General features: G+C 33.7%; 2 protein-coding genes across 10 annotated transcripts in view; one reads left to right on the top strand and one right to left on the bottom strand.

Moving 5' to 3' along the window:
* The window catches only part of EEA1 (early endosome antigen 1), a 133,414-nt gene extending 126,015 nt beyond the window's left edge, over positions 1–7,399 (top strand). For 2 of the 4 annotated variants that reach the window (XM_044744290.2, XM_044744275.2), the window contains 5 exons: positions 580–765; positions 1,714–1,952; positions 2,222–2,342; positions 2,950–3,048; positions 4,658–7,399. In XM_044744290.2, coding sequence (XP_044600225.1) covers positions 580–765; positions 1,714–1,952; positions 2,222–2,342; positions 2,950–3,048; positions 4,658–4,900 — 888 coding nt within the window. In that variant the 3' untranslated portion in view covers positions 4,901–7,399. Of the gene's footprint in view, positions 1–579; positions 766–1,713; positions 1,953–2,221; positions 2,343–2,949; positions 3,049–3,764 lie in introns of all 4 variants that reach the window. The other 2 variants (XM_014841258.3, XM_014841257.3) reach the window with 1 other exon arrangement.
* A 10-nt stretch (positions 7,400–7,409) lies between these two features.
* Positions 7,410–13,159, bottom strand: part of PLEKHG7 (pleckstrin homology and RhoGEF domain containing G7) — a 57,707-nt gene continuing 51,957 nt past the window's right edge. For 4 of the 6 annotated variants that reach the window (XM_070507051.1, XM_044744315.2, XM_044744322.2 and 1 more), the window contains 2 exons: positions 11,271–11,368; positions 7,410–10,253 (listed from right to left, as the gene is read on the bottom strand). In XM_070507051.1, coding sequence (XP_070363152.1) covers positions 10,146–10,253; positions 11,271–11,368 — 206 coding nt within the window. In that variant the 3' untranslated portion in view covers positions 7,410–10,145. The remainder of the gene's footprint in view (positions 10,254–11,270; positions 11,369–13,159) is intronic. The other 2 variants (XM_044744330.2, XM_070507052.1) reach the window with 1 other exon arrangement.

The following is a 13,159-nucleotide window of genomic DNA, read 5'->3' as shown; positions in this document are numbered from 1 at the left end:
CTGTCATAAGCATAGCTAGGGTGCCAGATGAAGAAACTAATTGTTTATAATTTGCTTTGTAAAATGTTATTGTTTTTTATAGAAAGATTTGATTCTTTCCTCAGTGGTCTTATAATACCTTTTATGTCAATCAGTATACTTACCATTTTGCTTTATAATTAATTAGCTCTATTTCATTATGTTCTTCCAGACTGTGACTTCTTTAAAGCAGAGAATGTATATAATTCATCTTTATATACATCCCCTTAGAACCTAACACGCTATGTGATGCCTAAATGGTGACCAATAAATGCTTGCTAAGTGAAGAAAGAAAATAGTGGGTAGAAAATTCTTACATAATTTAATCAAAACATACCCTTGCAAAGTATCACTTGAATTTAAATGATTGTTGAGCAGGAAGTAAATAATCTTGCATCTTTCTCACCAATTGTTTGATATACTGAACTTTAAGAATCTCATAAGAGAAGAGGCTAAAATCCATATTGTATATATTGTTGTGATAAGTTGCATAAATTTCAGCTACATTTTGAAATATTCGTTATAAAGGATGGTTTACTTTTGGCCTTACTTTTTCAACAGGAGGTAACAAATCTCAAGGATGCCAAACAGCTTTTGATTCAGCAGAAATTAGAGCTTCAAGGGAAAGTAGATTCCCTGAAGGGAGCCCTTGAACAGGAGAAGAGAAACCAGCAAATGCTGAAAGAGCAGATGAAAAAGGAAGAAGATGAGCTGAAGAAAGAGTTTACTGAGAAGGAAGCTAAACTGGTCAGTAAGTTAATGGTGCGAGGTGTGTGTTGTAATTGATTTTGTAAATCCAGTAAGAGAAGATTTTTCTACTTAGAAGTTATCATTCAGATGCTCACCTCACATTTTAATTTTTGACTAAGAAAGGAGATCTGATTTGTTTAAATAGCTGACATGTCGTTGGATATATTTTATTCTGTAATTATATTTTGGTTTATGTAAGTGAAAATCCAATAAAACGTAATTCAAAAAAATAAGAACACTTTTAGTACCAGAAAAACAAACAAACCCACAGCTATGTAAATTGAGGTAAATGTTGTGAATGCCAGCCATGTTAAACTCATTTGTCTGGGTAAAGTGATGTTGATAAGGGGGAACGGAAACTCAGTTTGGAATTATGATGACCAAATTTTACTCTTCCTTCCCTAAGTTGTGCACGCCAAATGGGAAGCATCTGGCTTTCCTCTGTTCATCTGGCTATTGAATTAAGTCCAAATATCCCTAGATAAACTTGACTGCTGAATGTTTTAGTTGAAGAATTGCAATTTCAAGTTGACATGGTGATTTAAAGGGTTTGTATTGCTTTTTGGTAGGTTGATAGAGGCAAAAGGAAACGTATGGAATTTGAGACATAAAAAGTCAGCTTTGTCTCAGGGCACTTTGCTGTCTCTAACCATATGTTCTTCCCTCGTTCTAGTGGAAAAAAGGAAAATCTCGAATTGCTTTACCTTAGCTTGATCTTATAAGAGGGTTGCTGACCATCATTTCAGCATTATGGCCTTTAACCAGTTCAAATTATACAAATGTTTGTGGAATCAATTTTATTAGTGTATAAAGAAATAGATTCTCCTGTCTTCTTTCCTGAAGAAATATTATTTATGTTGCCAATATTTTAAATTCTAACTATCTTAAATTTATTTTGCACTACTTTTGTGATAATTTTTCCCCCACTCTTTTTCCTTTTCTCAGCATTCTGAAATAAAAGAAAAGGAAGCCGGAATGAAGAAGTATGAAGAAAATGAAACTAAACTTAGCATGCAGATTACAGCATTAAATGAAAACCTGGGCACTGTAAAGAAGGAGTGGCAGTCCAGTCAACGGAGAGTTAGTGAGCTTGAGAAGCAGACGGATGACTTACGGGGTGAAATTGCAGTATTGGAAGCAACGGTTCAGAATAATCAAGATGAAAGGAGGGCACTACTAGAAAGGTGATTGATGTCTAGTAACATTAGTTTGTCTCCATTATAAGGATAAAAAGATTGTCATATTGCACATTTGTTAAAATAGAAGAAAAATCTTGAGAAAAGTGCATAGCTCCTGCAGATATTTAAGTAGCCATGTAAAAACTAACCCTTAAAACAATCAGATAGTTGGAATTAATGCGTTATATTTAAAGTTGCTGAAGTGGTTCATTATCTGTGTTCTAGAAGGGTCTTTAATGATTTTTAAAAAATTATCTCTTGGCAATCTACTCTAGGTGTCTTAAAGGAGAAGGTGAAATAGAAAAGCTTCAAACCAGAGTGCTAGAATTGCAGAGAAAGCTGGACAACACAACTGCAGCAGTGCAGGAGCTGGGCCGAGAAAATCAGTCCCTTCAGGTGAGTCCCGGGTGCTGTGAGGCAGTGTTTTAGTCTAAACTTTACCTCTTAGTGAAAAGCATATTTTCAACCTTTACAAAAACTCATTTGTTTAATAAATACATTTGAATGGTTACTGTCTGTGCAGCAGTATTGTAGGTGTTATGGGTAATTAAATATGAGAGAGAAAGAAATTGTCTTGAGAGACCCTAGGGATTACCAGAGAGCCGTGTCCGTCACGAATTGTTAGTGCGGGAAAAATTCAAGAATATCAAGGAGTAGATAAGTCGCTATGTGTTAAAGAAGTGACCTGAATGTGCTCAGAGTCCTGAGGGGGGATTGATCATTAGGGTTAGAATGGATGGGAAATCACCAAAAGTTAAAGATTACCAGTGCCTTTGAGGAAATAAAATTTGATTCACTTTATTTATTTATTTTTGGTCATTCAGACTTAAGAATGTAGCACCTTTTGACAATGGAAGTTAACTGAAGAATTTCTGATGTTAAAAATTTTATCCCATGGTGCATATAGTCAAAATTTTATAAAACTTGGGCACCAAATTAGAAATTATCTATCATTCTTTAAAATGTTGAATATTATAATGTATTGAAACTTTTGTTTTAATAGATCAAACATACGCAAGCGTTGAATAGAAAGTGGGCGGAAGACAATGAAGTACAAAACTGTATGGCCTGTGGGAAAGGCTTTTCAGTAACAGTAAGACGGGTAAATGATTGTGTTCATATTGCTGTGGTTTGGATTTTATTCCTCAGTGATAATTAATGTTTTAACCATCAGAATAGTCCTGCATTTGACAGATTTAAAAACTTTTTCCATTTATTGGTTAATTTTAATTTGCAACTACATAGAATAATTAAATTTCATACAGTCTAGTTTTTGGTTAGCATACGTATTTCAATTTTAGTTTTAAAATCAGTCTTTGCCTTCCTACTGACTTATTCTCTGGAATAATCATTTTCTGAACCAGTGTGCCAGTATTAAACTCATATGTTTAAGTCATCATTGGGTTCTTTTAAAGAAGGAAAAAGCAGAGATTAAAAAAGTTTATTCTAAATAATACCATCATGTGATGTTTCAAGTTTATATCCCTGCTGGAGAAATTATGCCTGAAACATTTGGCAAATAAGTTTTTCATCTGATAGAGTTGCTTTATTAACACTTTTAAATGCCTCCTAAGTTTCTTTTGATAATTCCATGATAAAATCCATATAAAATGTTTAGCATAGTGTCTGATAAATAGGAAGCATTCAATATAACTAAGGGATTAAATTGACATATTCAAATATTATTTTATTAAATCATACACTAATCACTTGAAAGTTAATATACCTTCACAGTGCAGTTTGCAATATTCTTATAGTCTCATAATGCTTTTGGTATAGTTTTAATGCTTGAAATTGTTTAATTCTTGTCATTTACAGCATCACTGCAGACAATGTGGGAATATCTTCTGTGCTGAATGTTCAGCCAAAAATGCCTTAACTCCTTCTTCCAAGAAGCCTGTTCGTGTCTGTGATGCATGTTTCAATGACTTGCAGGGATAGTGGGTTATCACAACTTCAGAGTAATATTACACTAACATTAGATTTTTAATAAATGCACTTAATAGAGGTCTTGGACTACTATTTGATTTGGACAGTGGTTGCAATACTAGACCAAATTAGAATTGGTATATTTTGGAATGTTATCAATATCAAGTAAAACTCTTCTATTTTTGTGAGACTTGGGCTCATCTTTCATTACTTTTTTCCATTTAACCCCAGAACAGCTTTCATGCCAAGTTTAGAATTAGCCAATGAAATGTAAATAAACTTTGGATGGAAAATAGCAATGTATTTTTTTAAATATAATTTCATTGTTCACAAATCACATGAATACACTTCCATAGCTTCTATTTTCTTCCAAATTTAGTGTACAGAAATGTACATGGATGATGTTATCACATCATATATGTTGCACAATAACACATTGATTATATTAAATATTCTCTTTGTGAAGTCATGCACAGAACTATAAAACTTTCTTTTTTTCTTATATATAGGTCCATAGCTGAGTTGCATTATTATGTTATAAATTTACTACTCAAGTGTTCTAAGTACAGTTTATGTTGAAATATGTATTAACCATGAATTCAAACATGGTTTTTGTTTTAACGATACTGATTAAATTCTCTTGGGTGGATTTTATGAAAACCTCTGTAAAGTCATTTTGCGTGCTTTATGGTTATTCTGGGGTTGTATTTTAAAGATTAGGGTTAATTTTTCTTTTTGTCTTTTTCTATCTCGTGTTTAAACTCCCACATATCTCCATTAAGAATCCTACAAAGCTTCCCACCCTGACCTCCAGTTGGAAGATGAAAAATAATTGTATGCTGTTCCTATCCTCAGATCCTTCTAAGCGGGAGTCTTCTGAGGCTAGCCTTCATGTCTACCCTCATTTTGTCTTTCCAGCGTCTTTAGGAATCGGTTTGCTTTTTAAATGGACTTTCTTTTTTCCTTTATTTGGTTTAACCTTTCTGAGCATAGCTCAGCTTTCCTTCATTGCAATTGTTTTATAATTTTGCATCTTAAAGCTAGTAACTGATATTGCTATAGTCTTATCTGTGAAAACAAAATACAAAATGGAAAGGAGATATTGAATATTCTACTTTATATTTTCTTCTTACCAAATACGGAAGAATTTTTAAAAGTTGTGAACTTGGCTTAAATTTAAAATGGTTCTCAATTTGGGGTTCCATATCAACAGGTAAATCTCTTTACTTTGCAAAAATAATGTTGTGAAATTACCTTGAAGTAACAGCTGGAGAATAAAGTATTACTGAAAACGTATTTAGGGATCCCAAAGTTACAGTCAGAACTGAAGCAGAATGGCTAATTAAGGATAATTAAAAATTAGCTTATTTGTATGCTGAACAATGAAACTGAACTTTAATTATGGTTCTAATAATTTGGAAAATTGGAAAACATCTGAAGAGAGAAGTCATTAATATTGGTTTTATTGCTCTTTCTAGAGAGGAAATGGACAGTTATGCATTTGTTCAGCACAGTCATTTGGTGATAGTAGCAGGAAGGATAGGAGTTAATATTTCATTTACAATAAAGAGTTTATAATATATACTTGCTTTCAAATATCATGCTGAAATGAAATTATTATGTTTCTGCTATACTTGCAACATATAAACTAAGAGAGATTGCCACATATTCATTTAATTATTAAAAAAACCCATTTAAGTAAACCCTGTTGTCAGTAGCTGTTAAGGACCCTGATTGAGTCCCTAGACTTGATAAACATATGTCGTTGAACATATTTAATGAAGAAATACAATGGCTCTTTATTAAAAATAATAGTTGGATAATATAAAGTGAACTAAAATTATGCATTTTCATATACTTATAAATCCTTTCAAATAGCCTTAATTCTATACTTTTACATATAGGTAATGTAATAAATGTGTTGGAAAAATAGATATTCACAGCACCACTGTTTATTATTTTTTTTAAGATGATAAAACTTCATGAGAATTCTTCTGGATTAGAATATTTGTTCACTTCATCTCCTAATTGGGTGCACTGAAGCCCTTTTCCATGTCTTGTTTCCCTACTCATATACTCACAAAAAACCTATGGGGAGAATAAGTAAAACCATATATGTTTGAGTGATTTTCTAAGTTTTATCTAGCTAATTTCATTTCATAGATCCCGAATAATTTACCCTAGGCTACTATAGTCGTAATATTAGAAATGAAACCTAATATTTTTGCTGTTAAACTCTCACCAGTGTACGGTGTTTTGGACACAAAAATTAAAGGGTTTTCTTTTTCTTTTAATTAAAAAGTCATCATTTGAGTCCTTATTGGCTCTACATTTTAGATGTCTGTTGGTATTATTTGTCAGTGAGTTAGAGTGGGCACATAGAGCATCTCCCAGCTCTTGGCTCTAAAGCAAAGCATATTGGCATCACGAGATAGTAAATTCCAAACCCCAGCACAGAAATGTGAGTTAAAATCAAGTCTTGCTGGGTTAGTGTACAATAAACTGTACCCACGGAATTTTTTAATAGAAAGAAGGCAAAGCTGCTGGTATAGGATTTTTTATTTTGAAGAAAAAGAGGGAAACAAACACAAAACCTCAATGCAGTGTACAAATAACATTTTGTTCAACTACCTCTTAATGTGGAATTAGCTAGTTTAATAGTTTCTTCACAGTAATGTTAAATGGTAACTGCCAAATTTGTTAGTTTCTCATCTCTCTTAAAAAGGCTTTATGATTATTTTATAGTTTTGAGAACTTTAAAACCAGTGTTTTTTTTTAAAATTTGCAGTTGCATAAAAATGTTTAGCTTTTAAGTGGAGAGCAAATTATGATCATATATTTTGATATTCATGACCTATTTGATTATAGCAGTTTTTTTTTTAAATGCACTTTGGCTATAAAACCATGGATGATTTGACCCATAAGATTTAAATGTGCCATTAATTTAGCATTCCTAGACATGAGCTTGATGAATGGTATTCTCTAGTTAAAATGGTGCCACACATCATCGTGTCTTAATTGCCCTTTGCCTGAATTTTAATGATCAATTTGTTATTGTTGCAGATGTGAATATTGTGCATAAACTTACTAAATTTATGTAAAATTGTATAAAATAGAATTCAAAATAGTTAAATTCTTTGTGTAGAAGTACTGAATTTGTTGTAACATGATGCAGTTAATGTATATGACATTCTGTGCTTCCTTGAACTGGATCATATATTCATAGCTTCTGTAGATAGTTTTGCATGAAGATTTTCTTGTTTAGTTGTTGGATTCATTATTTGTATTGTGTTTACTATGTGTGATCATGTAGTTGTGCCTTATTTTGTGAGAGAGTTTGGCTCAGTGAATACTGTAATTTCTAAACTCAGTGATTGGAAGGTTATTGATTATAAATGTAACTGATAAATTACATGACAGCATTTAAATCTGTATAAAGAACAATGGAAGGATCCTTATCGAATTGTTGCTTTTGTTTTTTTAATATGTTAAAGATGATATTAAAAAACCATTTCTTTCTAGTAGATATATTTTGTGACTATAAATTATTTTGTTTATTTAGAAAAGAAAACAAGTATTAACTGTTTTGCATTAATTTATTTGTAGAAGGTTAGAACTTTGCACTTGGATATGGACAGTGGGTATGCTTTAATGTTCAACTTAGAAGAGTAGTTAAGTTCATAATTTCAGGAGAAGTTACTAATGCCATTTTGCTTGAGACATTCCCTTTTCACTCCATTCATTATTATGGAGAATTAACAAAACTAAAAAAATATATTAAACAATATTAAATTAATCCTTTCTTTCATTGTATATCCAAGTTTTATACCCAGGTGACCATTTAAAGATATTTTTCTGAAGGTTCAATGTACCTTTGGTTTTTACTGTTTTTTCCTAGGAACCAGGTTCCAGAAGTGCTTTTTCATTTTACTCTAATGTGCTTCCCTCCAAAGAGTTTAATGTGTACATCCTCAAGCACTTACCATATTAGATATAAGATGTGTTCTTTTGTAAGCTTTGTAGAATTCCAGTTTAAATATATAGCATATTCTTTTTAAAGATTTTATTTTATTGTGGTAAGAACACTTAACATGACATCTCCCCTTTGACAACATTTTAAATGTTCAGTACAGCAGATCTCTAGAGTTTACTCATCTTGCTTAACTGAAACTTTATGCCAATTGATTATAACTCCTCATTTCCCCCTCTCCCCAGCCCCTGGCAACCACCATTCCACTCTTTGATTGTATGAATTTGACTATTTTAGATACCTCATATAAGTGGAATGATACAATATTAGTCTTTCTGTGACTGGCATATTTCCCTTAGCATAATGTCCTCAAGGTTCATCCATGTTGTTGCATATTGCAGAATTTCCTTCTTTTTTTTTAAGGCTGAATAGTATTCTGTTGTATGTAGATATCACATTTTCTTTATCCAGTCATCTGGTGATGGACATTAAGATTTTTCCCACGTCTTGGCTATTGTGAATAGTGCTGCAGTGACTATAGGAGTGCTAATATTTCTTTGTATTTAGAATATTCTTATACTGTTTCACATCCTTGATGTTAATTTAGTCAATATTTCTCTCCTTTTAATGAGGTTTAAGGGAGACACTAGTTTTTTATACATATAAATATATGATTATACTTATAAATATGGCTACTGGAGTCATGAGACTAAAGGTACCTCGAGAGATTGCTAGTCCTAGTCTACTGCCCTCCTCTTAGGTCAGTTTATATCTAAAAATCCCTGCAGAATGATTATTTTTTTTTTCCTCAAAAAATATATTTTTTGGCCAGAAATTTCTTCCTAAATCTTCCATTGCATAAATCGGTGTTGTCTTCTCCTGGACATAATTGCTTTCATTCCCCTCCAGATCCCATCTCTAGGAATGAACTTGAAGTCTATTCTCCCCTTCTTTGCCTTTTTTTTTTCTCATTTATTCTTAGACATTAACAATAGTTAGTGCTCTCCAGATTTTCCTTTTATTTTCACTCACTCTTAAAAATGTCTGACATTATTATACAGAGACTTGACCCTCCATTCTAAAAGTGCCTGGCCCTTGCACAAGAGCCTATATGCTGCACTTGTCTGTCCTGCCTGGCTTGTATGGTGAAATCTGCATTTTCCTCAAAGAATTAACTGTGCACATGACCTCTGCAAGCATCGTCCTCTCTATCCCGTTCTCCAACTTAAGGAAATCAGTTAAGGTATTCTTGTCTTACAGCCCAAGTTGATAAATTTACTACTTCCATTTTGGATATTGCAAGAGGTGCTGTGCCTGAAATTAAAATTTGTGGATTTCCATTTGGGAAAATATAATCTGACCATAAGAACTAGTTCCTTGAATGCAGTTACTAGTATATTCCACCATGATAATATCATAATTCAAGCTGCCTGTCTTGAAAAATTCTAATGAAGTTTCAAGTCCTGCCAAATAAAATTAAGTGACTGTACTGCACTAAAACACACACACACATCCCCCACTTAAAACCAGAAAGTAGTTTTATACAAACTCATTCTTCAAAAAATGAGACTTTAAGATATCTTGCTATTTCTATGAAAATCTCCCCTGTAAAAGTGTAGTTGGTGAAACTGGAACAGATATTTGCTTTTTCTTTCTTAAAATAATGGAATTTAGTCTTTGGGATTTTCTACTTCCAAGTTAGAGTATTATACAGTATACCTGAGGTAAGTAAACTGTTGGAGAATAGGAATTTAAAAACTGCTCTTAAACGGTAGACCTTATTTATTGCTTAATATATTAAAAGTGCAATCAAACTTTGTATCAAAAGAATTATCACTGTGTGTGAGGTAGAACTATAAAGCAGTAAGAATGACTTATAAGCCATGTAGGAAAATTGGTTTCATTATACATATACACAAAGTAAGATGTTAGAATTCACATTGGACTCAAAGCGGGACATTGTTTTACTCCTGACACTCCATTTATATGATCATTGACCCTTTACAAATTATAATAGCACCATACTTCACCCTTCACCCACACCTCTTGCAAGCCCAAGTGAAGCATTCTAAGTCTGGATATCAGTATATGCTTGCCAAGAAATTCCTCAGAGTTCAAATTTATTGTAGTCATTATTCCTCTATACTGAGGATTTTCCTAGCTCAAATTCTCAAATTCTGGAACTCCTTTAAAATGAACATTTCCTTCTAGCTCATCACTAGATAAGTGTTACAAAAGTTTGAATGAAAGAATACCTTAATTCCTAATGTCTAAAAAGGTGTGCCACTTATTTTAGGTCCCTAAATTTCAGAGGATTCTGCAGGCAATGTGAATGAAGATATTTTCTTGGTTTCCTGACTCTTGGTGAAGCAAGAGATTGCTGCTGTTATTTGTGCCATCCATATTTTCTGTTAAAAGAAATATATATAGGGGGAGAGAGAGAGAGAGAATGTTAAACTGACAATTTCTCACATATTTGGGTTAATATTTCCCTTTGTATTTATTGACTGGCTGTTTAAAACTGAAAACTAATGAAACATTTGCATGTTTCCCATTTTCTATCTTACATCTATTTCATAAGTATCTCTAATCATATACAAAAATGCAAATGAATTAAATGAGCATGGTATGCAAGTTGGATAAACAGCCACGAGTAATCAAAGCATCAAATAATCAATGATGACTAATTAAGAAAATGAGCACCGAGATTATATATAAATAGTTTGAAAGCTGAATTTCTTGAATTTCCATTTTGTGTGGAAGTAGAAGTTCTTAACCAGTGGCATAATTTGAAAAACAGACTGAGGAAGGTGACCCAGCAAATTGAGTCCTTAGGAATAATGCAATATTGCATTTATTGTCTGGACACCTTGTAGCCATGATGAAAGCCTACCAGAGGAAAGACAAAAATGGAAACTTCTGAGATAGAGAAACCAGAGTCAGACAAGCAGCTGCTCTTCAACTCCATAGCTGTAAAAACAGCTATGTATTTTCAAAACTTGAAGAGCAGACTTGACATGGTTCATTATTGCACTATTAACTCAGTTAAGTTGACGTCACATTATTTGTCTACTGGGACTTTGGAGTTAATTGGAGCATCTGAAAAGTCAATCATGCAATGCAAAGCAGTTCTTCCCCATTTCCTGCAGAAACTGCAGAACTCAGAGGCAGCTCTAGAACTCCTGCCACAGGAGAAGGGGAGGTTGTGTCAACCCTGCGAGTGTGAGGAAACTGTCTCCTCCGAGCTTTCTGAGCATGATGTGGACTCGCTCTGCATATCCTTCCCCTCCTCCCAACTTCTGCCCGTCCCAGAGCCCTGGGGGAAATACGGAACTTCCCATTCACTGTTACTTAAGAGGCTTGGGATGAGGTTTGTCCTCGTGTCAAGACTGAAGAAGCAAAACCTACAAAATTGAAATACATACTTTGATGTTTTCCGTTTGGGCTTGTAATAAGAATGCTGCTATACACTGTCGATAGCTGTTTTCATGTTGTATAAGGAAAGCATTTCTCAGCCCAAAGACTAGAAAAAGATTACAAAGACAAAAAGCCAAATCATTTAATGTGGCATCCAACAGTTCCGCACTACAAGAACCTGGAGTTTTTGTTTGTTTTTTAACAAAGGTGGGAGTTTTATGTAGATTACAAAAAAATAATAATAATAAAAATCTGATTCCAAGACCAAGACTTCACTACTATGTCCAAATGGAGCCTACTTAAGTATGAAAACCCTTTATTCCTTAGCTATGACTTCTGGAGCTTGAGGAAATGTAATAACAGCTTAAGTAATGGAAAATGTGCTTCTCGGTTAGTAGACATTTGGTCCTGTCCAAAACGTCCATAAGACGTATTTGGTCCATGCCAAAATGTTCATCAGACATTTTGTCCATGCCAAAAGGTCCTTGATATCTGTCACCTTTGGTCATGTCCAAAACATCCATGGAGATATTTGGTCTATGCCAAAAGGTCCTTGACATTTGGTTCTGTCTAGAACATTCATCAGACATTTGGTCCAAGCCAAGAGATCTTTGATATTTGGTCCTGTCCAAAACATCCATGGACACATTGGGTCCATGCAAAGAGGTCCTTGATATTTGGTCCTGTCCAAAGCCATTTGGCCTGGAACAAATATGCTCATGGACATTTTGGACAGGACCAAATGTCAAGGACCTTTTGGCATAGACCAAATATCTAATGGACCAAATGTCTTACAGACGTCTTGGACAGAACCAAATGTCCTGTGAGGGGTCTCCTCCGTAAGGAATAAACTTAGCATATTAGGTGGATTTGGTATATGTAAAATATAGATAATAAAAATACGGAAAGAATGTAATTCTTACTTTTTTGACCCTCACCACTCCTTTTCAAAATGTTTTATTTATTTTTGTATTTAAAGGGAAGTCACATCAAAACAAGAGTTATAAACAAATTAAGATGAGGCAAAAATACAAAACCACCTGAATGCATCACAACAGGTCAAGAAAAGCCAAAAAATTGACTCAAGTAAAATCCTACATCCACCAAATTATGTGAAACATAAAACAAAAAGAAACGTTGGCATGGTTTGTGTGTTTGCAAAACAAACAATCTGTTCTGTCATTTCCTAGCTGGTCTCTGAAATCACAGGAGATACTGGGAGAGCAGATTCCTCTTTTTATATAGCAGGAGCTCTTAAAATGAAAGCTGCTTCCTTGAATTATTAATACAACTCAGGGAATAAAATTCAGCAGCCCATATATTCTTTCCACAGTCGATTTATGTTTAGGAACAAATAAAAAACCAAATCAGGGTTGTCTCCTGGTCACATCAGGTACTTCAGAGAGAAGGAGGAGAGCGCTGTCTTTTCTTGGCTGATCATTAAGCTGATGCTTGTCCACTGTCATGATTTCTATTTGCTGAAGTTTGTGGGTTTAATTCAGACTCATCGAGGCAGGTTGGGCCTCATTTCAGAATCAAAGCGAACGCGAGACATTTATTTTCTTGACTGCAAGAACTGTTCCAGTATCACACATTAGAACAGTCTAAACCTCATATTTCCTAAATTCTATCACAACAAAGTCTAGTGAGGTCATGAAATTCTGTCCAGCTTCCCTAGGGTGAAAGAACTTAAACCTGTTAAAATGACTTTCTGGAAAAAAGATTTGGCTGTGTTTGTTTTACTCCTCGATTTTTCTCCTTCTAAATTCCCTGTAGCAAGTGAGCTTTAAATAAAGACCAGGTGGTTATTCTTTGGCTGGATTTTGGAATCCACTCTCCTCAAAAATTGTGATTGTAGTTCTCAGTATTTAAGGTATCCTTCATCTGTTTGGTTTGT

Source organism: Equus asinus, chromosome 4 (genome assembly GCF_041296235.1).
Source record: "Equus asinus isolate D_3611 breed Donkey chromosome 4, EquAss-T2T_v2, whole genome shotgun sequence".
Taxonomy (NCBI): Eukaryota; Metazoa; Chordata; class Mammalia; order Perissodactyla; family Equidae; genus Equus; species Equus asinus.
Note: the sequence above shows the minus strand (reverse complement) of the source record. Positions and strands in the feature narration are given on the sequence as shown.